The 26,202-nt window shown below is 43.5% G+C and overlaps 1 protein-coding gene across 1 annotated transcript in view; it reads left to right on the top strand.

Annotated features, from left to right (window-relative positions):
• Positions 1-26,202, top strand: part of LOC123492154 (F-BAR and double SH3 domains protein 2-like) — a 58,221-nt gene that overhangs the window by 26,938 nt on the left and 5,081 nt on the right. Inside the window, exons 4-13 of the mRNA XM_045224176.1 lie at positions 2,641-2,717; positions 3,011-3,155; positions 15,311-15,444; positions 15,699-15,753; positions 15,894-16,022; positions 16,277-16,399; positions 17,259-17,354; positions 21,494-21,610; positions 23,198-23,299; positions 23,734-23,886. Coding sequence (XP_045080111.1) covers positions 2,641-2,717; positions 3,011-3,155; positions 15,311-15,444; positions 15,699-15,753; positions 15,894-16,022; positions 16,277-16,399; positions 17,259-17,354; positions 21,494-21,610; positions 23,198-23,299; positions 23,734-23,886 — 1,131 coding nt within the window. The remainder of the gene's footprint in view (positions 1-2,640; positions 2,718-3,010; positions 3,156-15,310; positions 15,445-15,698; positions 15,754-15,893; positions 16,023-16,276; positions 16,400-17,258; positions 17,355-21,493; positions 21,611-23,197; positions 23,300-23,733; positions 23,887-26,202) is intronic.

Here is a 26,202-nt window from a genome sequence, read left to right as displayed (position 1 = left end):
GACACCTGTCCACAACCTCACAGTCACACTCCAAACTCCACTATGGCCAAGACCAAAGAGCTGTCAAAGGACACCAGAAACAAAATTGTAGACCTGCACCAGGCTGGGAAGACTGAATCTGCAATAGGTAAGCAGCTTGGTTTGAAGAAATCAACTGTGGGAGCAATTATTAGGAAATGGAAGACATACAAGACCACTGATAATCTCCCTCGTTCTGGGGCTCCACGCAAGATCTCACCCCGTGGGGTCAAAATGATCACAAGAACGGTGAGCAAAAATCCCAGAACCACACGGGGGGACCTAGTGTATGACCTGCAGAGAGCTGGGACCAAAGTAACAAAGCCTACCATCAGTAACACACTACGCCGCCAGGGACTCAAATCCTGCAGTGCAAGACGTGTCCCCCTGCTTAAGCCAGTAAATGTCCAGGCCCGTCTGAAGTTTTGCTAGAGTGCATTTGGATGATCCAGAAGAGGATTGGGAGAATGTCATATGGTCAGATGAAACCAAAATAGAAATTTTTGGTAAAAACTCAACTCGTCGTGTTTGGAGGACAAAGAATGCTGAGTTGCATCCAAAGAACACTATACCTACTGTGAAGCATGGGGGTGGAAACATCATGCTTTGGGGCTGTTTTTCTGCAAAGGGACCAGGACGACTGATCCGTGTAAAGGAAAGAATGAATGGGGCCATGTATCGTGAGATTTTGAGTGAAAACCTCCTTCCATCAGCAAGGGCATTGAAGATGAAACGTGGCTGGGTCTTTCAGCATGACAATGATCCCAAGCACACCGCCCGGGCAACGAAGGAGTGGCTTCATAAGAAGCATTTCAAGGTCCTGGAGTGGCCTAGCCAGTCTCCAGATCTCAACCCCATAGAACATCTTTGGAGGGAGTTGAAAGTCCGTGTTGCCCAGCGACAGCCCCAAAACATCACTGCTCTAGAGGAGATCTGCATGGAGGAATGGGCCAAAATACCAGCAACAGTGTGTGAAAACCTTGTGAAGACTTACAGAAAACGTTTGACCTGTGTCATTGCCAACAACGGGTATATAACAAAGTATTGAGAAACTTTTGTTATTGACCAAATACTTATTTTCCACCATAATTTGCAAATAAATTCATAAAAAATCCTACAATGTGATTTTCTGGAAAGTCTTTTTCTCATTTTGTCTGTCATAGTTGACGTGTACCTATGATGAAAATTACAGGCCTCTCTCATCTTTTTAAGTGGGAGAACTTGCACAATTGGTGGCTGACTAAATACTTTTTTTCCCCCACTGTATCAGATATAGACTTGTTGGACAAGTTAATTACTGTCTTTTATTTTTGTATTTTTTTTGATGGGTCAGTGTTTTTATTGGGAAAAAATCTGCTACAAATACAATATCTTATTAAACTTCAAACAGTGTTATAACTTGAATATCCACGTTGTTAGCATCATAATCAACCATTGTTATTACTGGTATTATTACTATTTTTCAAGAATGCATAAATAATATTTAACACACACACAGGCCCTGACAGTAGGGCCAAAGCCCAAGGGTGGGTCTCTAGGGCACAGTGGCCCTGAAAGAAACTTCCTGGTTCAAGTGAGTGTAGCTCAGTCCCCCTGGGGAGGACAACATCAGCCCGAGTCTAGCAGAGTTCTCACTGTAGACTGAGTGACATATGACATTACATGACAAATCACAATCTATAATATCCATAATATCTTCCTCCATTGGTCACTATATAAGAACAATCTAACTATTTCCCTATAAGACATCCTTCATCAGGATGAACCAAAACATTATCTTAAATCTCCATATATCAATGCTAGCTCAACGGGTACACTACTACTCCAACATGGCTTGTAATTGGACATTATCATTTTATCCCTTTGAAGCAAAGTGCCTTTAAAGAAATGGATCTCATATTATTGAATATGCAGCTGTTCTGCACAGTTCTGTTTAAATCCAACTTGAATAATTAGTGTGCTATCAGAAAGTGGATGTCTTTAACAAACCATTGGAACATAATGATTGCAACATACCTGGAAATGTGTATGGTATATTCAAACAGATTTTCACAGCTCTGACCAATGGGTTTTTGGGAGACCCCACTGAGATAGGAGCAGTGTGGATCGTGGAAGGTACAGTGGCTTGCAAAAGTATTCACCCCCCTTGACATTTTTCCTATTTTGCTGCCTTTTTTTTAAGCAATGGCTTTTTTCTGGCCACTCCTCCAATTACCGTGTCTTGCTCCGTGTATGTGTCAGGGACTTCAGGTGTTGCCGTCTTCCTACATTGTCCTCTCCTGCATTTCTTGCGGGGAAGCAGGGTGGGCGGTGGTCGTGATGACGGCCTATTCGATGACGTCGTCCATCGGGATTCCCCAAAAAAGAAGACGCTCCGGCTCTGGATTGGTCGCTGGAATCAGATGTGAGGGAGTAGGTTGATCGCCACATCAGTGGCCCTCTAGGATTAGATAGTACCTTCTCCTTTCCGGACTATTTTGCTCCGTTTCATGCCTATTGAACACGACCCAGGCCAAGGTCATCATGAGAGGCCTTGGAAGCAGCAGTATCTGGGGGGGTGGGGTAGAAAGTGGGTCAGGAGTTCAAAGGTTAAATGTCTTCTGTCTTCTTCCTCCCCCGTAGGCTCTACACAAGCTGGCCAATCAGTACCTGAAGAGGGAATGGCCAGCCAGCCTACCAGAGGAGCCCACAGACCACAGGTAAGACCTCTCGGCAAAGAGTGGCATCATCAGAAATCTCATCGTCACTGTGGAATCATCAGAAATCTTATTGTCAATTATTGTCACTCTCTCCCCCTCAAGTGAAATGGACAAAAATGTGTTATTTCTCCATAATTATGCTTACCAGTATGTATACAGTTATGCACAAGTGTAACATGTAAACAACAAGGTAGAACATGTCAAATGTATTTGTCTCCATAACAGTTTAACGTTTGTCCCTGTGTGTGTGTGCGCGCGTGCGCGCCTGTGTGCACGTGTGCGTGTCGTCACAGGAACATGTACACGGTTTGGAAGGCCTACCTGGAGGGCACGGTGCAGCTGACCCAGTCCAGGATCACGGCCTGTGAGAACTACAGGAACCAGGTGTCGGACCCGGCCAAGACTGCCAGGCTGCAGAAGGAGCAGCAGCTCAGGAAGGTATGGAGGCCAAACCACCACAACACGGCTTAGTTTTGCATAGTTTGCAGACTCTCTCCTCTCCCATGTCTTACATTGGATGCATGTCTCCATTTATACAGTTGGTGAGTTGAAACCACTGAAACAATTCAGGATATGTGTTTTTTTCTGCCTTCTAAGGGGAGCTACGCTGTTCTTTGGATACCAACCAGTGTATTTACAGTGCCTTCAGAAAGTATTCACACCCCTGGACTTTTTCCACATTTTGTTGTGTTACAGCCTGAATTAAACATTTTATTAAATGTAGATTTTTTTGGTCACTGGCCTACACACAATACCCCATAATGTCAATTTGGAATTATGTTTTTCGAAATGTTTACAAATTAATTAAAAATGAAAAGCTGAAATGTGTTGAGTCAATAAGTATTCAACCCCTTTGTTATGGCATGCTTAAATAAATTCAGGAGTAAAAATGTGCTTAACAAGTCACATAATAAGTTGCATGGACTCACTCTGTGTGCAATAATAGTGTTTAACATTATTTTTGAATGACTACCTCATCTCTGTACCACACACATCTGTAAGGTCCCTCAGTCGAGCAGCGAATTTCAAACACAGATTCAACCACAAAGACCAGGGAGGTATTCAAATGCCTCGCAAAGAAGGGCACCTATTGGTAGATGCGTTAAAATATATATATATATATATATATATATATATATATATACAGTGGGGGAAAAAAGTATTTAGTCAGCCACCAATTGTGCAAGTTCTCCCACTTAAAAAGATGAGAGAGGCCTGTAATTTTCATCATAGGTACACGTCAACTATGACAGACAAATTGAGAGAAAGAATTCCAGAAAATCACATTGTAGGATTTTTTTATGAATTTATTTGCAAATTATGGTGGAAAATAAGTATTTGGTCACCTACAAACAAGCAAGATTTCTGGCTCTCACAGACCTGTAACTTCTTCTTTAAGAGGCTCCTCTGTCCTCCACTCGTTACCTGTATTAATGGCACCTGTTTGAACTTGTTATCAGTATAAAGACACCTGTCCACAACCTCAAACAGTCACACTCCAAACTCCACTATGGCCAAGACCAAAGAGCTATCAAAGGACACCAGAAACAAAATTGTAGACCTGCACCAGGCTGGGAAGACTGAATCTGCAATAGGTAAGCAGCTTGGTTTGAAGAAATCAACTGTGGGAGCAATTATTAGGAAATGGAAGACATACAAGACCACTGATAATCTCCCTCGTTCTGGGGCTCCACGCAAGATCTCACCCCGTGGGGTCAAAATGATCACAAGAACGGTGAGCAAAAATCCCAGAACCACACGGGGGGACCTAGTGAATGACCTGCAGAGAGCTGGGACCAAAGTAACAAAGCCTACCATCAGTAACACACTACGCCGCCAGGGACTCAATCCTGCAGTGCAAGACGTGTCCCCCTGCTTAAGCCAGTACATGTCCAGGCCCGTCTGAAGTTTGCTAGAGTGCATTTGGATGATCCAGAAGAGGATTGGGAGAATGTCATATGGTCAGATGAAACCAAAATATAACTTTTTGGTAAAAACTCAACTCGTCGTGTTTGGAGGACAAAGAATGCTGAGTTGCATCCAAAGAACACCATACCTACTGTGAAGCATGGGGGTGGAAACATCATGCTTTGGGGCTGTTTTTCTGCAAAGGGACCAGGACGACTGATCCGTGTAAAGGAAAGAATGAATGGGGCCATGTATCGTGAGATGTTGAGTGAAAACCTCCTTCCATCAGCAAGGGCATTGAAGATGAAACGTGGCTGGGTCTTTCAGCATGACAATGATCCCAAACACACCGCCCGGGCAACGAAGGAGTGGCTTCGTAAGAAGCATTTCAAGGTCCTGGAGTGGCCTAGCCAGTCTCCAGATCTCAAACCCATAGAAAATCTATGGAGGGAGTTGAAAGTCCGTGTTGCCCAGCGACAGCCCCAAAACATCACTGCTCTAGAGGAGATCTGCATGGAGGAATGGGCCAAAATACCAGCAACAGTGTGTGAAAACCTTGTGAAGACTTACAGAAAACGTTTGACCTGTGTCATTGCCAACAAAGGGTATATAACAACGTATTGAGAAACTTTTGATATTGACCAAATACTTATTTTCCACCATAATTTGCAAATAAATTCATTAAAAATCCTACAATGTGATTTTCTGGAGAAAAAAAATTATTCTCATTCTGTCTGTCATAGTTGACGTGTACCTATGATGAAAATTACAGGCCTCTCTCATCTTTTTAAGTGGGAGAAGTTGCACAATTGGTGGCTGACTAAATACTTTTTTTCCGCACTGTATATCCCTTTGAGCATGGGGAAGTTATTAATTACACTTTGGATGGTGTATCAATACACCCAGTCACTACAAAGGTACAGGCGTCCCTCCTAACACAGTTGCCGGAGAGGAAGGAAACCACTCAAGGATTTCACGAGGCCAACTTTAAAACAGTTACAGAGTTTAATGGCTGTGATGGGAGAAAACTGAGGATGGATCAACATTGTAGTTACTCCACAATACTAACCAAATTGACAGAGTGAAAAGAAGTCTGTACAGAATATAAATATTCCAAAACATGCATCCTGTTTTCAACAAAGCACTAAAGTAATACTGCAAAAAATGTGGCAAAGCAATTAACACTTTGTATTTAGGACTTAAAGTTATGTTTGGGGCAAATCCAATACAACACATTACTGAGTACCACTCTCCATATTTTCAAGCATAGTGGTGGCTGCATCATGCTATGGGTATGCTTGTAATCATTAAGGACTGGGGAGTTTTTCAGGATAAAAAAGAAATGGAATGGAGCTCAGCACAGGCAAAATCCTAGAGAGAAGCTGGTTCAGACTGCTTTCCACCAGACACTGGGAGATGAATTCACTTTTCAGCAGGACAAAAACCTAAAACACAAGGCCAAATCTACAGTACAGTTGCTTACCAAGAAGTCAGTGAATGTTCCTGAGTGGCTGAGTTACAGTGCATTCGGAAAGTATTCAGACCCCTTTACTTTTTCCACATTTTGTTACGTTACAGCCTTATTCTAAAATGAATTTAAAACTTCCCTTATCAATCTACACACAATACCCCATAATGACAAAGCAAAACAGGTTTTTAGACATTTTAGAAAATGTATTTAAAATAAAAGAAATTATATCACATTTACATAAGTATTCAGACCCTTTACTCAGTACTTTGTTGAAGCACCTTTGGCAGCGATTACAGCTTCGAGTCTTCTTGGGTATGACGCTACAAGCTTGGCACACCTGTATTTGGGGAGTTTCTCTCATTATTTTCTGCAGATCCTCTCAAGCTCTGTCAGGTTGGATGGGGAGCGTCACTGTACAGCTATGGTCTATCTAGAGATGTTCGATCTGGTTCAAGTCTGGGCTCTTGCTGGGCCACTCAAGGACATTCAGAGACTTGTCCCGAAGCCACTCCTGCGTTGTCTTGGCTGTGTGCTTAGGGTTGTTGTCCTGTTGGAAGGTGAACCTTCGCCCCAGTCTGAGGTCCTGAGTGCTCTGGAGCAGGTTTTCATATAGGATCTCTCTATTTTTCTCCGTTCATCTTTCCCTCGATCCTGACTAGTCTCCCAGTCCCTGCCGCTGAAAAACAACCCCACAGCATGATGGTGCCACCACCATGCTTCACTGTAGGAATGATACCAGGTTTCCTCCAGAAGTGACGCTTGGCATTCAGGCCAAAGAGTTCAATCTTGGTTTCATCAGACCAGAGAATCTTGTTTCTCATGGTCTGAGAGTCATTTAGTTGCCTTTTGGCAAACTCAAACCGGGCTGTCGTGTGCCTTTTACTGAGGAGTGGCTTCCGTCTGGCCACTCAACCATAAATACCTGATTGGTGGAGTGCTGCAGAGATGGTTGTCCTTCTGGAAGGTTCCCCCATCTCCACAGAGGAACTCTGGAGCTCTGTCAGTGTGACCATCGGGTTCTTGGTCACCTCCCTAACCAAGGCCCTTCTCCCCCAATTGCTCAGTTTGGCTTGGCGGCCAGCTCTAGGTAGAGTATTGTTGGTTCCAAACTTCCATTTAAGAATGATGGAGGCCTCTTTTCTTGTGGACCTTCAATGCTGCAGAAATGTGTTTGTACCCTTCCCCAGATCTGTGCCTCGACACAATCCTGTCTCAGAGCTCAACGGACAATTCCTTCGACCTCATGGCTTGGTTTTTGCTCTGACATGCACTGTCAACTGTGGGACCTTATATAGACAGGTGTGTGCCTTTCCAAATCATGTCCAATCCAATTGAATTTATCACAGGAGAACTCCAATCAAGTTGTAGAAACATCTCAAGGATGATCAATGGAAACAGGATGCACCTGAGCTTAATTTCATCTCATAGAAAAGGGTCTGAATACCTATGTAAATAAGGTATTTCTGTTTTAATTTGTAATAAATGTGCAAAGTTTCTAAAAACCTATTTTCTCTTTGTCATTATGGGGTATTGATGAGGAAGAATAATAATTTTATCAATTTTAGAGTACGGTTGTAATGTAACAAAATGTGGAGAAGGGGTCTTTCCGAATGCACTGTACACTTTTGACTTAAATCTACTTGAAGATCTATGGCAATACATCCTAATGGTGGTCTAGCAATGATCAACAACCAATTTGACAGAGCTTGACGAATTTTGAAAATAGTAATGGGCAATTGTTGCACAACCCAGGTGTGGAAAGAGTCGAGCATGGCGTTTGCAACATCAGGGTTGTGGGTTCGATTCCCACGGGGGGCCAGTATGAAAATGTATGCACTAACTGTAAGTCGCTCTGGATAAGAGCGTCTGCTGAATGACTAAAATGTAAATGGAAAGCTCTTATAGACTTACCCAGAAATACTCACAGGTGTAATCTCTACTAAAGGTGCTTCTACAAAGTATTGACTCGGGTGTGAATACTTATGTAAATGAGATACTGTATTTCATTTTCAATACATTTGCAAACATTTCTAAAAACATGTTTTCACTTCGACATTATAGGGTAGTGTGTGTGTGTGTGTGTGGATGGATGGGAGAGAAAAAATAATATTTTAACCCATTTTGAATTCAGGCTGTAACACAACAAATCTGGAATAAGTCAAGGGGTATGAATAGTTTCTGTACACAGCCTATCGAAAGAAAGATTTTGCAATGGATTATTGTGTTCTCATTGGACAGGTTCAGGTAGTATCCTCCCCCTTTACTCCATTCAGAGACGTTTTCGCCCGACTGAATATGCCCGTGCTTCCCTAATTTTTATTTTATTTTATAACTTTTTTTTTTCTCCTTTATTTAACTAGGCAAGTCAGTTAAGAACAAATTCTTATTTGCAATGACGGCCTACACCGGCCAAACTCGGACGACGCTGGGCCAATTGTGCGCCGCCCTACGGGACTCCCAATCATGGCCGGTTGTGATACAGCCTGGAGTCGAACCAGGAGGTCTGTAGTGACGCCTCAAGCACTGAGATGCAGTGCCTTAGACCACTGCGCCACTCGGGAGCTACTTGGCCACATTGCTTCCCTACCTATTGGTCAGGCTTTGACCAACACTTGGTCTCTAGTTACCTCGGTCCAGTCTCCACATTCCACTGGCTACCATCAACGAGCACCCTCTTGTTCACCCTGACTAACATAATAAGAATATTATGTTAGCTCTTAGTACGTCTTAGAATGGGTTACCAATAGACAGGCATGCATTTCCAGGCATGTTAACTGTATTGGCAATGCATCTGAATATAGCCGAGTATTAGGGATATGCATCTCCCTTTCAAGACGATTCGATTCATATCTAGATACATGGGCTCCGATATGATACAGGAACGATACGTTTTAGTTTGAAACGATTCAGTGCAATTCGGTTTGATTAGAGAACAAATCGATTTGATGCATTAACATTTGTTGCATAAACACATTCATTTTCCATTCTAAATTAAAATCTGCTGCTTATGGAGCTAATGAGCTGGGCCTCTGAGCTGGATCTGTCTGAGATTACTTCTGTATGTGTTAGGGAGTAATATTTTCCCGAGAATCTACCAAGTTTCAATACCAGGAATAATTCATATTTACCTTAGTCCCAGGAAATACCGTAAAAATCGGAAGTGCCCATTTTAAAGTGTTTAAAACCAAGATATGGTCACAATACCAGGGTTCTCCCAAAATAAGACAGGTGCTGCGCCACATTGTAAAGACTTTGTTGTGAATTGCGAAACAGGCCCTTCATAAATTCTGAGTTTTATGATGTTGCTCAATTAATTCAGCGCATTTCAGCAGTAGGCCTAGACTATCTTGTCACAGAGCGCGCTGAGGAGGCACAGAGTGCAACCTGAATATAGCGTTGTCGAATCATACAAACTTTAACTGCAGTCAAACAAAAGTCAAATGACCAAAGTTGCTAAGCTTGCTAAATAACCTCCAACTAATGACAGAATATTTCCTATTTGGCTAAATCGAGTTGATGATTTTATGGATAGCAAATCAGCTCATAAATAATTGGGAGATGAAGAGAGGAAATTGTTTTAAATATCAAGGTATCTTAACGGGGACCAACTCTATAAAAAACAAAATATATATATCTATTGTCATACTGTTTCTTGATCACAAATTCTCTACCGAAGCTCTCATATGAGCAGCAATACGAGACGGCGCAGAGAAGTGGGGGAAATGTTATAGCTGTATTTTGACATGCATAGGCGAGACGTGCTTTGATAATGCAACCTATGGATTACAGAATAAAGTTTGGAATTATGCGAGACAGGAGTCAGGATTTTGGGTTTCAGTGGGATTGGGACAACAGGAAAATAGCCTATAGGCTCTATATGAGGCCATATAAGGCTACTACGTGAGTCAATATATTAAATAATACACTTGATTTAGGCTACATTGTTGCATGCTAAATGTTTCTGATCAGTGAAAGATGCAAACGAAGCCAGAGATCAATTAACCAAATATACAGACAGATTCAGTGAAACAAAATCACATTGATTATCAGACAAGTCACAGGTTTTTGGTCAGGAGTAGGACAGGCTAAAGAGCAAAATCCACTTGTATAACATGCTAGAAATTTTTTCTAATCAGCTAATATATGAGCAAACTAGAATAAAAATGATCATTAGTACTCACCTTAACTTAGCTAGCATTTCCCTAGCCTAATTACTAAATATCCAAACGGAGATTCAGTGAAAACAAAAATCTGACATTGATTGATTTATCTAGACGAGTACCCCCCACTCCTGTCTCAAAGTAGCACGATGGCGCTGTTCCAAACAAAACGGTGCTGAAATAATAATCTAGGTGACCACACATGACTATTGCTTTAAAGTAGTATAACGGTTTGATATGACTTTGGGAGTTTCAGTACAAGCAAGAATGTGATACATGCCTTCAATTGCATTAGCCGACTTTATTCCAATATTTTCATAATTCAGCTGATCATAACTAAGGTGAGTTTTCCTCTTTCTGCGCTTTTTCTAGGCCCAATGGCTGTTTCCTCGTCTCCTCACTCCGCTGCATTGTTCTCAACACCAGTTTAAATCAATATAGCCTACTGTTTTCAAAACATTTGTATTTTTTTCGGGTTCGGGCTCATTTAATTTCTGTGATGTCGGACCAGGGCTCGGGCTTCAGCTCACCGGGCTTGGGTTCTGACGAGAACTCTACACTGCATTCTAAAGGCTTCCATGCGACAACTTGTTTGGATAATGTGGGGGGAAAAAACTACATTTTTGCCAATCTGCTGCTGCGCATGTTGTGTATTTTGTGGAATTGCAGCAGTGCGATATTGGCGTAAAATGTTGTAATATCCAGGGATCCCGGTTACCGGTGTTAATCCCTAGTATGTGTGCGTGTGTAAATTATGCATGTCTGTGGCATATGTACTATGTCGACATGGCCATACTCGTAATCGTATCCGTAAATTGACAGTTGATAATTGGTTCGGATGGTACTTGTGATTGGAAAAAACTGAAGTGTTTTAATATGCCTAAATAGATGTCAAAATACCTCCCTGCACATTCTCACTGCAAAAAAAGGTGCAGATGAGGAGCAGCGCACGGAGGGGTGGGTGTGTGTGTGTGTGTCCTCAGTTCGCAGCGGGCAGCCAAGTTTCCTGTAACTCAGTCAGAATGCACATCAGCGGTTCATCTTTTTCCCTACCCTTGCCCTGCTTGTTAGATATTATGCACATTGATAGCTTGATAGCAAACGTCCTCGTAATGTGATTTATCATAGTAGCAGGCAGCAGCAATCTAACTGATCAAACCAAAAAACATGCGAGGAAAACTGATCGGGTGAAATCATGAAGCGAGTGGACGGAGAAATACAGCTTCACTCTATCCAATCAGAGCAACAGGATCAACGTACAGCCCGCCCTTCTCTTTACAGACAGACAGTTGATTTATTTAGACCACATAGAACCTTGCACATGACTGACTGACAAGAGAAAGTTGTGTACTGGCACACGAAAAGTACTTTTTTCCCAATCACAGATAATAATAAAAAAGATACTTGAAGCATAATCGTATCCAGAAAATTGTCTATCCGTTACGATACTCGTTTTGTCCGACTACTGGAGGCACCTGATCTGAGCCATAAGGGAGACTAGGCATCTACCACCCCACTACCACTAACAGATTGGGGGGAGCAATATATATGCATTTTTTTTGTCCCCCCACTTTGCTTCTGAAATCACCATCACCCACTAATTAACTTGTCATTTTTGCAGATTAAGTATTTGAGCTACTAATGTATCAATATTTATTGTTTACAAATTAGCTATGACATAGCCAATGAATATATACAGGGAGGGGAAAAAAGTATTTGATCCCCTGCTGATTTTGTACGTTTGCCCACTGACAAAGAAATGATCAGTCTATAATTTTAACGGTAGGTTTATTTGAACAGTGAGAGACAGAATAACAACAAAATAATCCAGAAAAACGCATGTCAAAAAAATGATTATGTTATAAATTGATTTGCATTTTAATGAGGGAAATAAGTGTTTGACCCCCTCTCAATCAGAAAGATTTCTGGCTCCCAGGTGTCTTTTATACAGGTAACGAGCTGAGATAAGGAGCACACTCTTAAAGGGAGTGCTCCTAATCTCAGTTTGTTACCTGTATAAAAGACACCTGTCCACAGAAGCAAACAATCAATCAGATTCCAAACTCTCCACCATGGCCAAGACCAAAGAGCTCTCCAAGGATGTCAGGGACAAGATTATAGACCTACACAAGGCTGGAATGGGCTACAAGACCATCGCCAAGCAGCTTGGTGAGAAGGTGACAACAGTTGGTGCGATTATTCGCAAATGGAAGAAACACAAAATAACTGTAAATCTCCCTCGGCCTGGGGCTCCATGCAAGATCTCACCTCGTGGAGTTGCAATGATCATGAGAACGGTGAGGAATCAGCCCATAACTACACGGGAGGATCTTGTCAATGATCTCAAGGCAGCTGGGACCATAGTCACCAAGAAAACAATTGGTAACACACTACTGAAATCCTGCAGCGCCCGCAAGGTCCCCCTGCTCAAGAAAGCACATATACATGCCCGTCTGAAGTTTGCCAATGAACATCTGAATGATTCAGAGGAGAACTGGGTGAAAGTGTTGTGGTCAGATGAGACCAAAATGGAGCTCTTTGGCATCAACTCAACTCGTCGTGTTTGGAGGAGGAGGAATGCTGCCTATGACCCCAAGAACACCATCACCACCGTCAAACATGGAGGGGGAAACATTATGCTTTGGGGGTGTTTTTCTGCTAAGGGGACAGGACAACTTCACCGCATCAAAGGGACGATGGACGGGGCCATGTACCGTCAAATCTTGGGTGAGAACCTCCTTCCCTCAGCCAGGGCATTGAAAATGGGTCGTGGATGGGTATTCCAGCATGACAATGACCCAAAACACACAGCCAAGGCAACAAAGGAGTGGCTCAAGAAGAAGCACATTAAGGTCCTGGAGTGGCCTAGCCAGTCTCCAGACCTTAATCCCATAGAAAATCTGTGGAGGGAGCTGAAGGTTCGAGTTGCCAAACGTCAGCCTCAACCTTAATGACTTGGAGAAGATCTGCAAAGAGGAGTGGGACAAAATCCCTCCTGAGATGTGTGCAAACCTGGTGGCCAACTACAAGAAACGTCTGACCTCTGTGATTGCCAACAAGGGTTTTGCCACCAAGTACTAAGTCGTGTTTTGCAGAGGGGTCAAATACTTATTTCCCTCATTAAAATGCAAATCAATTTATAACATTTTTGACATGTGTTTTTCTGGATTTTTTGTTTGTTATTCTGTCTCTCGCTGTTCAAATAAACCTACCATTAAAATTATAGACTGACCATTTCTTTGTCAGTGGACAAACGTACAAAATCAGCAGGGGATCAAATACTTTTTTCCCTCACTGTATCACAATTTTGGATTTCACCTCCATCTCAAAATCAAATGGTTTTGACCGTTTTGAAGTTTTTAGTGAGCTTCTTTTCTCCTCCTGCTTTGGCCATGCAGTACGCCTCGCAAAGTGATTTCTGTCCTCGTTATGAAATTATGAACTTTACCCTGTATATCCAAAAATTACTATATACACTGATTCTTTAAAGCAAAACTATTGCTGATGGTGAACCTGAACAATCAAAATAAAATTGTTTGTAAGTCTAGTTCAGCACGTAGCCTATAGCCAGATGAGTTGTCTCTGGTAGCTTACTTTTATTCCGGTAAAGCACCATTTTCAACAATTCATAGATAACAATAACCTAGCAAATTACATAGGTTGTCACTCAACTAATAAGGCCTAATAACGCTCAAGACATTTTAGCATTTGAATAATGAAGGTGCCGCATACCTTAGGTGAATCGTTACATCCCTACCAAGTATTTCTTACATATTTAATAACTCTATGTCATCACTTGTTTGTCCAGTGTATTGATTAGCTGACATGTACACTAAATTACCAAAAGTATGTGGAGACCTGCTCGTCGAACATCTCATTCCAAGATCATGGGCAATAATATGGAGTTGGTCCCCCCTTTGCTGCTATAACAGCCTCCACTCTTCTGGGAAGGCTTTCCACTAGATGTTGGAACATTGCTGCAGGGATTCGCTTCCATTCAGCCACAAGCATTTGTGAGGTCGGGCACTGATGTTTGGTGATTAGGCCTGGCTCGCAGTCAGCGTTCCAATTCATCCCAAAGGTGTTCGATGGGGTTGAGGTCAGGGCTGTGTGCAGACCAGTCAAGTTCTTCCACACCAATCTCGACAAACCATTTCTGTATGGACCTCGCTTTGTGCATTCCCCAAACTGTTTCCACGGAGTTGGAAGCACAGAATCGTCTAGAATGTAGCGTTAAGATTTCCCTTTACTGGAACTAAGGGGCCTAGCCCGACCCCAGACCTTTATTCCTCCTCCACCAAACTTTACAGTTGGCACTATGCATTCGAGCAGGTAGCGTTCTTCTGGCATCCGACAAACCCAGATTCGTCCGTCGAACTGCCAGATGGTGAAGCGGGATTCATCACTCCAGAGAACGCATTTCCACTGCTCCAGAGTCCAATGGCTGCGAGCTTTACACCACTCCAGCTGACGCTTGGCATTGCGCATGGTGATCTTAGGCTTTTGTGCGGCAGCTCAGCCATGGAAACCCATTTCATGAAGCTCCCGACAAACAGTTATTGTGCTGACGTTGCTTTCAGAGGCAGTTTGGAACTCAGTAGTGACTGTTGCAACCGTGGACAGATGATTTTTGTACGCACTATGTGCTTCAGCCCTTGGCGGTCTCGTTCTGTGAGCTGGTGTGGCCTACCACTTTGCGGCTGAGCCGTTGTTGCTCCTATACGTTTCCACTTCACAGTAACCGCACTTACAGGGAAGAATAATAAAGGAAAATATCAATATATTTTTAAATAAAGTGGCAACCTATGTTGAAAGTCACATAGCTCTTCAGTAAGGCCATTCTACTGACAATGTTTGTCTGTGGAGATTGTATGGCTGTGTGTTCGATTTTATACACCTGTCAGCAATGGGTGTGGCTGAATTAGCAGAATTTTAAGGGGTGTCCACATACTTTAGTACATATAGTGTATTTCACCACCATATATTGATAACTGTTTAGTGTATATACACATACTGTACCACATACTGATAACCTCTGGTTGTTGTTTGTTTAGTGTATTGACCAGCTGACGCTGGTGCAGGCGGAGCTGCAGGACTCTGTGAAGGAGCTGGCCAAGACCAGGAAGAAGTACCAGGAGACTGAGACCATGGCCCAGACCGTCAGAGACAAGGCTGAGCAGGATGCCAAGTATGTACAGTACATGCAGACACACACTATGTCCAATCTATAGCCTTGTGGAGATCTGAGAGGATCAGATGGGTAAGAAATCTGGTGACAATTCCACCTAGCCTATCAGAGGGCAATGTGGAGCTATTACCGTAATGCTACCTATCCAATCCTCAGATGTACAGGGGTGAAAATGTAAGACTTTTGGTTGGAACCACTGGTCTTGTGGAACTCGGTTCACATACATGATCATTCTCTCCTTCTGTTCTGTCCAGGTCCAAACTGAGTCTGTTCCAGTCCAGGTCCAGTCTGCAGAGGGCCAGTGTAAAGGTGAGAGCATTAAATTAATACATTGGCCATGACCACAAACTCAACTGCATAGGGGATTCTTTTTTTTTTTATGTTGTAGCATCAACCTATCAAACTAATATACTGACACATGTGGAGTGTGTTTTTTATTTTTTCACCAGCTGAAAGCCAAAAGGAGTGAGTGTAACTCCAAAGCCACCCACGCCAGGAATGACTATCTCCTCACGCTAGCCGCGGCTAACGCTCACCAGCAGCGTTACTACGACACGGACCTGATCGACTGCATCAAGGTGAGGCGTCAGCACACACACACACACACACACGTATGGGGGCATTCCAGGTCATCTTTTTTTGCAGTCGTGCTGCATATCTCAGACGATTGCTATGTCATAGTTAGCATGGAACACGATTGCTATGTCATAGTTAGCATGGAACACAACCACTAATGTACGAGTGAGTGAGATGCTGGCTTATTGCAGCTTTACTGATCAATTACAAGTTGTTAAGTTCCTAAGTTATTTCCCTGTTGCCCTGTGCTCCTCAGGTTCTGGATGGGGGCATCTATGAGCAGGTGAAAGACTACCTGGTCTCTCTGAGCCAGACGGAGTTGGATGCCTACCAGGCTGTCCACGACACCTTCAATGTCCTCCTGGAAAGCTCCAACGGGGTGAGGGCATGGAAACTAGCCCACATATTAGCTTTCATTGAACTAGCCTGCTACCAGATCTGTTTGTGCCGTCTTGCCGACTCCTAAGGTCCTCATGAGGAGAATGCGCAGAAATTGGTGTAACAGAGCTGGTTCAGTCACGTTTCCACAAGCTAATGCCTAGGCTTTAGCTCAGATGGCTAACAGTCTTGTGGCGTGCAGAAGACCCGGGTTTGAAACCTAGTCTGTCATATTCACATTAATGCCATGGTTTAGGGCTTTGTTTTTCCATCAAAGATTTAGAGATTACTATTTACCTATCCCAATACTCTGTCGTGTTACTAGCTATTCTGTTACCCCTCAGCTATTGGCCTCTCTTAGTCCAGAGCTCTTGGGGTCATCTAGCGTTTCTGTAACCCGACCTTGGTTTACAGTTAGCTTCCTATCAGACCAGCGTGACCGTATATCTCTGGCGAGTCAGCGAGCTGCGGGCACTCTGTTTTTTAACAGTGGTCAGATTTCGACCCGTTGACCCATATGATTCCTCTTTCACTGTTACGCCACACAGCAGGCTGTGTGTGTGTGTGTGAGTGTGTGTTCACGGTCACCCTTAAGGTGACTGTGAATGCTCCCCCATGACTTTGGGTCACACTGCGCTCTGCTCTGACCGTCAGTGGTCCTTCGATGGCCCTGACTTAAATAAGATCAGTGTGGTTGCCCTCCAATGACATAATAAACTCTCAAAGGATTGAGTAAAGCCTCTTCTGTCATGATAATGATATGTTATCTATTCTAATCCCTTCATGCCTCTGTCAGATTATCAGATGCCTCTATTATGAGGTTACCTAAACAAGTGTGTGCATGTCTGTGTTCTCTCCAGGTGATGCAGGACTTACACCAGCAGCAGTTTGTACAGCAGAACCCAGTGTTCCACAGTGCCCCAGCCATCCTCTTCCAGCCCAGTGACACTGACAAGGTGGGTAGTAGTGCTATGCTAACGCTACTGTTCTCATGGAACGTGGTGGCTAGTGCTACGCTACACACTAGCTATGCTAAAACTTCCTGCTCATAGAACCACTGATCATTCCTCACTGCTAGGCTAGGCTAGCTAACTCGCTTTACCGTACATGCTTCTGCGTCTGTGTAACCGAGTTGAATAGGTAAGCTCACTCCTCAGCTTGAAAAATTTATGCACGCATGACTGTAAGTCGCTTTGGATAAAAGCGTCTGCTAAATGGCATATTATTATTATTATTATTATTATTATTATAAATGCCTCCACCTGCGCCATCGAATTGCTAGCTTTTTGGTGGCAAAGCTGGCTAAGGCATTGCAAGACAGAGGGCGACAAGATCAATCTCAGTAGCGAACTTGTGAGAGAGGAAGCAAAGCTGTTAAACGACACAGTGACGGCTATTACATGTGGTGCATGTGTGTTGGTGAGTGTGTGGAGCTTGTTTGTGTTGCACGCAGCTTTGTCTGTATTTATGGTGTGTATGTGTGTAAGACCGATGTGTGGGTAGCGCATGTGTATGGTGCACATGTGTGTATGACGTGCGTGTATATGGTGTGCCTGTGCGCCCCAGAGATCCTGTGCCTTAGGAACCCGTTCTCTGTAGCAACCTGGTCCTCTGTAGCTCAATTGGTAGAGCATGGCGCTTGTAACGCCAGGGTAGTGGGTTCGATCCCCGGGACCACCCATATGTAAAAATATGCACACATGACTGTAAGTCGCTTTGGATAAAAGCGTCTGCTAAATGGCATATTATTTATATTATTTATTTATGTTCTCAGCTGACCCAGTCAGTCGTCTGCCCGCCAGTGCACTCGTCCGCACCCTCCTCCACCCGCTCCCCTCCTCCTCACATCCGATCCGCCCCTCCTCTACACTGGACAAATTGTTAGAAACCTCCAAGGCCTTCGTTGTTGTTTTCGTTGGAAGTCAAACAAGCGCTGGCCTGTTCCTAAAGAAAACATTTAGTGATGCAGTTGCCTCCACCTCCCTCAAACCCACCCCCCCTTTCCCCTCCCTGTGCGAGACGACGGAGGGATCCGGAAAAGAACTGCACTGAAAGAGGGGCCGTAGGGGGGTGGGGGCGTTTTGCAGGAAGGCAGGACCATGGACGGCGTAGGCATCTGTGAAAAGGGGGCATTGTAAGGGGGCCTCGTCAGTGTGCTCACTCCTACCCCCTCCCCCCCTCCCCCACTGCCTGCCTCAGCCTCTAACAGGAACTAGGTGTGGCTCTACTCTCCTTCACTGATTTATGGGCCTTACGTACGGTCCACACTGAACAACACTGTTTCTCTTTCTCCCCCTCCCTCTAACGTAACTCGGCGCTCCACCTGTGGTGCTCTTTTTCCCTCTTCAACCTGTAGTTGGAAAAACCTTATTTTTAGCACATTCAGTTAATCTGCCATTTGGACTGTGTTTATTCTTATGTCAAGGCTCAGAGGTTTGAAGTCAGCTCTGTGCACATGAAGCATACCAGGGATCATCAGTCATGGGGGTTGACCTATACACTTCCTGAGGAGAGGTGAGACCAAACCTCCTGGTCCTGTTGTGTGTGTCCATCATCCCAACCAGCCAGGGTTGTTCATTAGTGTGCAATGGAAAACATTTGAAATCATTTTGTATCCGGAAACAAGAATAAGTCTTTCTTATTAGACAAGTCTAGGGTTATCCATCCCTGTTTCAGTACATTTTCTTCCGTTTGGTGGATAATGAACAAATAGCATTACAGAACGTTCTGATAGAAATGTACTGTATAGAACATATATGTTTGTCTGTCATGTAGACTAAAGAACCGTGTCAGCTCTATTCGTTCCATTTCTATTTTGCGATGTTCAGAACATATCACATTACTGAGTACACCCCAGAATCCAGTCTGGTCCAGTGTGGCCTGGAATGAGACTTCAGGCCTTGGAGAGGGGTTTTGGAGAGAAATAAGCACAGGATTTTCCCATATTAATCTGGAATTCCTGTTTTTCTGATCATCCTCTAATCCTATTTTATTGGAATCGACTAACCCCCAAACCAATATTCTACGTTTCACGATTTTCAATGTTATCCTGATAACATCCCTGATTTCGAGACATTGCCTCTCATCCCAAAGGGGCGCATGGATTGGCTGTTTGTCTCTTGTGAGGTCATTCATAGGAAGTATTTTTTCCTCGGTTGTTTTCATTTTGACACCAACACATGGTTTGTTTGGCCGTCTGCCTCAGTAGTGGGATTCAGTAGTTTTACTACGACACCAGTCTCCCGAGTGGCGCAGTGGTCTAAGGCACTGCATCGCAGTGCTAGCTGTGCCACTAGAGATCCTGGTTCGAATCCAGGCTCTGTCGTAGCCGGCCGCGACCGGGAGACCCATGGGGCGGTGCACAATTGGCCCAGCGTCGTCCAGGGTAGGGGAGGGAATGGCCGGCAGGGATGTAGCTCAGTTGGTAGAGCATGGCGTTTGCAACGCCAGGGTTGTGGGTTCGATTCCCACGGGGGGCCAGTATGAATAAAAATAATAATGTATGCACTCACTAACTGTAAGTCGCTCTGGATAAGAGCGTCTGCTAAATGACTAAAATGTAAAATGTAAATGTATCAGAAATCTCATTTAATAATATTTGCCAACATCCACCCTCAAACGGATATCTGCTCCAAAATCTTTCCGTAAATATGGAACAAAAATATAAACGCAACATGCAACAATTTCAAAGAGTTTACTGGGTAACAGTTCATATAAGGAAATCAGTCAATTGAAATAATGTAATTAGGCCCTAATCTATGGATTTCACATGACTGGGAATACAGATATGCATCTGTTGCTCACAGATACCTTAAAAAAGGTAGGGGCGTTGATCAGAAAACCAGTCAGTATCTGGTGTGACCACCATTTGCCTCATGCAGCACGACACATCTCCTTCGCATAGAGTTGATCAGGCTGTTGATTGTGGCCTGTGGAATGTTGTCCCACTCCTGTTCAATGGCTGTGCAAAGATGCTGGATATATGAGGTGTTGGCGGCGGATTAATGGCACGACAATGGGCCTCAGGATCAGGTCACGTTATCTCTGTGCATTCAAATTGCCATCAATAAAATGCAATTGTGTTCGTTGTCCATAACTTATGCCTGCCCATACCATAACCCCACCGCCACCATGGGACACTCTGTTCACAACATTGACATCAGCAAACCACTTGCCAACACGACAACATACACGCTGTCTGCCATCTGCACGGTACAGTTAAAACCGGGATTCATCCGTGAAGAGCACACTTCTCCAGCATGCCAGTGGCCATCGAAGGTGAGCATTTGCCTACTGAAGTCGGTTAAGACGACGAACTGCAGTCAGGTCAAGACCCTTGTGAGGACGACGAGCACGCAGATGAACTTCCCTGAGACGGTTTCTGACAGTTTGTGCAGAACTTATTTGGTTTTGCAAACCCATAATTTCATCAACTGTACGGGTGGCTGGTCTCAGACGATCCTGCAGGTGAAGAAGCCGGATGTGGAGGTCCTGGGCTGGCGTGGTTACAAGTGCTCTGCAGTTGTGAGGCCGGTTGGACGGTCTGCCAAATTCTCTAAATGACGTTGGAGACGGCTTATAGTAGAGAAATGAACATTAATTTATCTGACAACAGCTCTGGTGGACATTCCTGCAGTCAGCATACCAATTGAACGCTCCCTCAAAAGTTGAGACATCTGTGGCATTGTGTTGTGTGACTAAACTGCAAATTTTTAAGTGCCCTTATATTGTCCCCAGCACAAGGTGCACGTGTAATGATCATGCTGTTTAATCAGCTTCTTGATGTGCCACACCTTTCAGGTGGATGGATTGTTTTGGCAAAGGAGAAATGCTCACTAACAGGGATGTAAACAAATGTGTGCACAACATATTAGAGAAATAAGCGTATAGAACATTTCTGGAATCTTTTATTTCAGCTCATGAAACATGAACCAACACTTTACATGTTGCGTTTTTATATTTTTGTTCTGTATATTTTTGACCTATTGCGATACACGCACAGACAGAGACACACAAACACGATGTTTAGCTGAATATTATCAGACTATTAAACGCTGTCTTTCTCTCTACCCCATCCATCATCCCTGGTCACTAGGTGGGGCAGCTGCAGAAGGAGAGTGGCACAGCGGAGGAGCACAGTCTGGATAAGGAGGCACGGAAGTGGGCGACTCGAGTGGCACGAGAACACAAGAGCATCATCCACAGCCAGCGGGTGAGAGGAAGGAAGGGAAAGGGTAGGAAAGGAAGAGGGAGGGGATAGTTCTATCTATTCTAGCGATGTAACGATTCAGAGATATGCATCTGTCCCCGATTTAAAAAAAGATATATATATATATATATAATAAAGATACGATTGCATCGGTCCGCGACTCCCAACAGATCCAAATGTAGCATGCATCAGTCAGAAAAACCATTCAAACATTAGGAATCGATGATTCACATAGTTTTTTGCTCATATTACTTTCGAAAGTGCCTCATATTTTGTGACAAAGAATGTGTCCTCTCCTTCAGTGTTGAACTAAGCATGTAACTGTGTTGACAGTCATTGATCTCTACAAGGTATTTTGTATGCTGAACAACACCGGGGAATATCAGTAGCCTAGTCAAACTGCGCACTGTGATCAGCTTCGCACGCTGACCAATGCGAGGTAGGCAGCCTGTTCCTGGTTCCTGGATATGCTTGAGTAAAAGTAAAGATACCTTAATAGAAAATAACTCAAGTAAAAGTGAAAGTCACCCAGTAAAATACTACTTGAGTAAAAGTCTAAAAGTATTTGGTTTAAAATATACTTAAGTATCAAGTTAAAGTGTAAATCATTTCAAATTCCTTATATTAAGCAAACCAGATGGCACCATTTATTTTTATTTTTTATTTACAGACAGCCAGGGGCACACTCCAACACTCAGACATAATTTACAAACGAAGCATGTGTGTTTAGTGAGTCCGCCAGATCAGAGGAAGTGGGGATGACCAGGGATGTTCTCTTGATAAGTGCGTGAATTGGACCATTTTCCTGTCCTGCTAAGCATTAAAAATGTAACGAGTACTTTTGGGTGTCAGCGAAAATGTATGGAGTAAAAAGTACATTATTTTCTTTAGGAATGTAGTGAAGTAAAAGTAAAGGTTGTCATAAATATTAATATTAAAGCTAAGTACAGATACAAAAAAACACATTTAAGTAGTACTTTAAAGTATTTTTTACTTAAGTACTTTACACCACTGTACAGGGTAAAGTTTATAATTTCATAACGAGGACATAAATCACTTTGCGAGGCGTACTGCATGGCCAAAGCAGGAGGAGAAAAGAAGCTCACTAAAAACTTCAAAACGGTCAAAACCATTCGATTTTGAGATGGAGGTTAAATCCAAAATGGTGCTATATATTCATTGGCTATGTCATAGCTAATTTGTAAACAATAAATATATATTACTAGCTCAAACACTTAATCTGCAAAAATGACAAGTTAATTAGTGGGTGATGGACATTTTCAGAACCGAAGTGGGGGGGACAAAAATATAGGTAGTGGGGTGATAGATGCCTAGTCTCACTTATGGCACAGATCAGGTGCCTACAGTAAATACACCATAGACATACATAATTTACGCACACACACACACACACACACACACACACACACACTCACAGATCCAGCTCAGAGAGGCCCAGGTCATGAGCTCCATCAACAGTCCCCATAGGGCGCTGGTGAAAAGTAGTGTACTATATAGGGAATAGGGTGCCATTTCAGACACAGCCATTGAGATTGGTTTGTTCTCTACATGTTATCTGTGACCTTTTAGGCCCTGGAGGACTATAGGACACAGCAGGGGCCATCGGAGCAGAACCGCAGCGAGCTGGAGCTGAAGATGGAGGAGGCCAGGGAGAACCTGCGGAGAGCAGAGGTAAACTTGTGTGTGTGTGTGGCGATGGTGAGTAGGACTCACGCTGTCATGATAAGGTAACCCTGCCTGTGACTTAAAATCTGCCAAAAAGGGAATGTTTAAGACGTTGGTGTCTCGAGCCAGAGACCGGAGTTCAGATCCCACCAGTTACATGCTTGTGTGTGTGATCCCTAACTGAGGTTGGTATATCAGTGGGCCAGTAGGTTGTCTCACTTCAGCCTCTCTTGCCTCTGATTCCCCCTGCTGGTTGATGAGGCAGACTACATCCAACATGTAGTTCTGATGGAGCTTCTTATGAGAGCATATTATAACATGATGACTGACAGTTTTTCCAGAAGTCCCAGTGGAAAGATTGCTGGAATTAGGAGGGAATAAGCAAGAAATTCGTAATATGACAAACATGACAAAACATATGATGATGTTATTAACTCCAGACGGTGAAGCTGAAGGCAGAGGCTCGCCTGGCCCTGCTGAGAGAGGCAGGCGTCACTGTGGAGACGTGGCTGAAGAGCGCCATGAACCAGGTGATGGAGGAGCTGGAGAACGAGCGGTGGGCTAACCTGAACACCCATGATCCGTCACTCTCCGTGAGTCATAAAACACATTGAAAGACGAGACAAAAATGCAAATTTTCTCACATCTTTGTGCATACACATCAACAATTTCCATTTTGTCCCCTGTACCTGCCTACTGAAATTTCTCGGGCTCAGGTAAATCACATGATAAGGAAACTGGGGTGTTTCTTTAAAGCACTGTTTCTCAACCTTAAAGGAAAGGTTCACCCGTTTTTTATGTTATATTGTTTTTGTGCATCTCTGAGTGATGTTCTATCGATTCCCTGGGTCATTTCATGTTTTCATGTGTGTCTGAGTTATTGGCGTTCAAGCAGGCAGAAATCTGGCCGGTATGACGTAGAACTGTGACGTAGTCGCTCTCACTACACTGGACGTTAATAGGAATACGACTTTTAAATCGCGAAAACGTCTATCATACATGTCAGATTTCAATACTGGCCAATGTCATAACTCCGGGAGGATGTATTCTCTCGAATGAGCCATTGATCATATATTTTTTTTGTTTTTTTTTTCTCGATATTACTACCTCGAGAAATGTGTAATTTAACGGAGGGTCTAGTACATTTTGCCTATTTTTCCGCTTCATTAGTCCAGGGTTCACTGCATGGTGCCGTTGCCAGAGATATTATAGAAAGGAGATAGGAATCCAATGAATTAAGGAACGTATAACGCCCCACCCAGCCGACTGTCGACCAATCGCGTTCACGTTGTTGCGTTACGCGGTTGCTAAGCTAATCATCATGCAATCCCTTCTCAAAGTCAGTGTATATGTTGAGAAACGTGGCTATTTTTCTCAAGTAAGTAATGTCACGATTCCAAAGCTATACGATATGACAGATAGCAAGTTAATTATCTCACATCTCGGAAAATATTTTCAATGTTGTACTTCTTGTAGACAAAATTCGTGCTAATGTTGGGTTTTTGAGCTAGCGCCCAATATACTCCCATTCACTCCTTGAAGGAGAGCTCTCCTTGTCCTAGAATCGGCCAGAATGCACCTCGCTGCCCATCGATGTAGCATGGGCAACGTTTCCAATCTCCTCAAAAGTATATTTGCCGTTGTGAATGTTGGACTCCGCTCTGTGAGGCACATCGATCTGCAGGTTCAACATGGTTGTAGACTCCTAAATTGATAGTGCAGTTCTATGCGATTTTACCACTAACTAGCTACTTTACATGCTGATATTGTCTTTGGAATTATTGTGTTTAGCTACGTTTGCTAGCTACGTAGCTAGCCAGCCAGCCAATAGAGAGAACATTGCATTTTGGATTTTGTAGTCGACTTGAGCTGCAACAGATTTCCACAACGATTTTCCATGTTGCTACCAACCTTATTATAACGGCAAAATGAACCATTTGTTGACAAAAAATATTGTTCTCACATATTAGTGTTATTTTACACTGTAAATTACAGGGGAAAAAAGAGGACTGAGCACGCCCCCATTCTCATCGACGGGGCTGTAGTGGAACAGGTTGAGAGCTTCAAGTTCCTTGGTGTCCACATCACTAACGAACTATCATGGTCCAAACACACCAAGACAGTCGTGTAGAGGGCACGACAAAGCCTATTCCCCTCAGGAGACTGAAAAGATTTGGCATGGGTCCTCAGATCCTCAAAAAGTTATACAGCTGCACCATCGAGAGCATCCTGACTGGTTGCATCATCGCCTGGTATGGCAACTGCTCGGCCTCCGACCGCAAGGCACTACAGAGGGTAGTGCGTATGGCCCAGTATATCACTGGGGCCAAGCTTCCTGCCATCCAGGACTTCTATACCAGGCGGTGTCAGAGGAAGGCCCTCAAAATTGTCAAAGCCTCCAGCCACCCTAGTCATAGACTGTTCTCTCTGCTACCGCACGGCAAGCGGTACCGGAGCGCCAAGTCTGGGTCCAAAAGGCTTCTCAACAGCTTCTACCCCCAAGCCATAAGACTCCTGAACAGCTAATCATGGCTACCCAGACTATTTGCACTGCCCCCCCTCCCCCAACCCCTCTTTTACGCTGCTGCTACTTTGTTTATTATTTATGCATAGTCTTTAACTCTACCCACATGTACATATGACCTCAATTACCTCGACTAGCCGGTGCCCCCGCACATTGACTCTGCACCGGTACCCCCCTGTATATAGCCTCCCTACTGTTATTTTATTTTAATGCTGCTCTTTAGTTATTAGCTTTTATTTTTTTAACTTAACACTATTATATATATATATTTTTTTTTTCTTAATTAAAAAAAATTCATTGTTGGTTAAGGGCTTGTAAGTAAGCATTTCACTGTAATGTCTACACCTGTTGTATTCGGCACATGTGGCAAATAACATTTGATTTG

This window comes from Coregonus clupeaformis, chromosome 13, assembly GCF_020615455.1.
Source record: "Coregonus clupeaformis isolate EN_2021a chromosome 13, ASM2061545v1, whole genome shotgun sequence".
In the NCBI taxonomy this organism is placed as follows: domain Eukaryota; kingdom Metazoa; phylum Chordata; class Actinopteri; order Salmoniformes; family Salmonidae; genus Coregonus; species Coregonus clupeaformis.
Note: the sequence above shows the minus strand (reverse complement) of the source record. Positions and strands in the feature narration are given on the sequence as shown.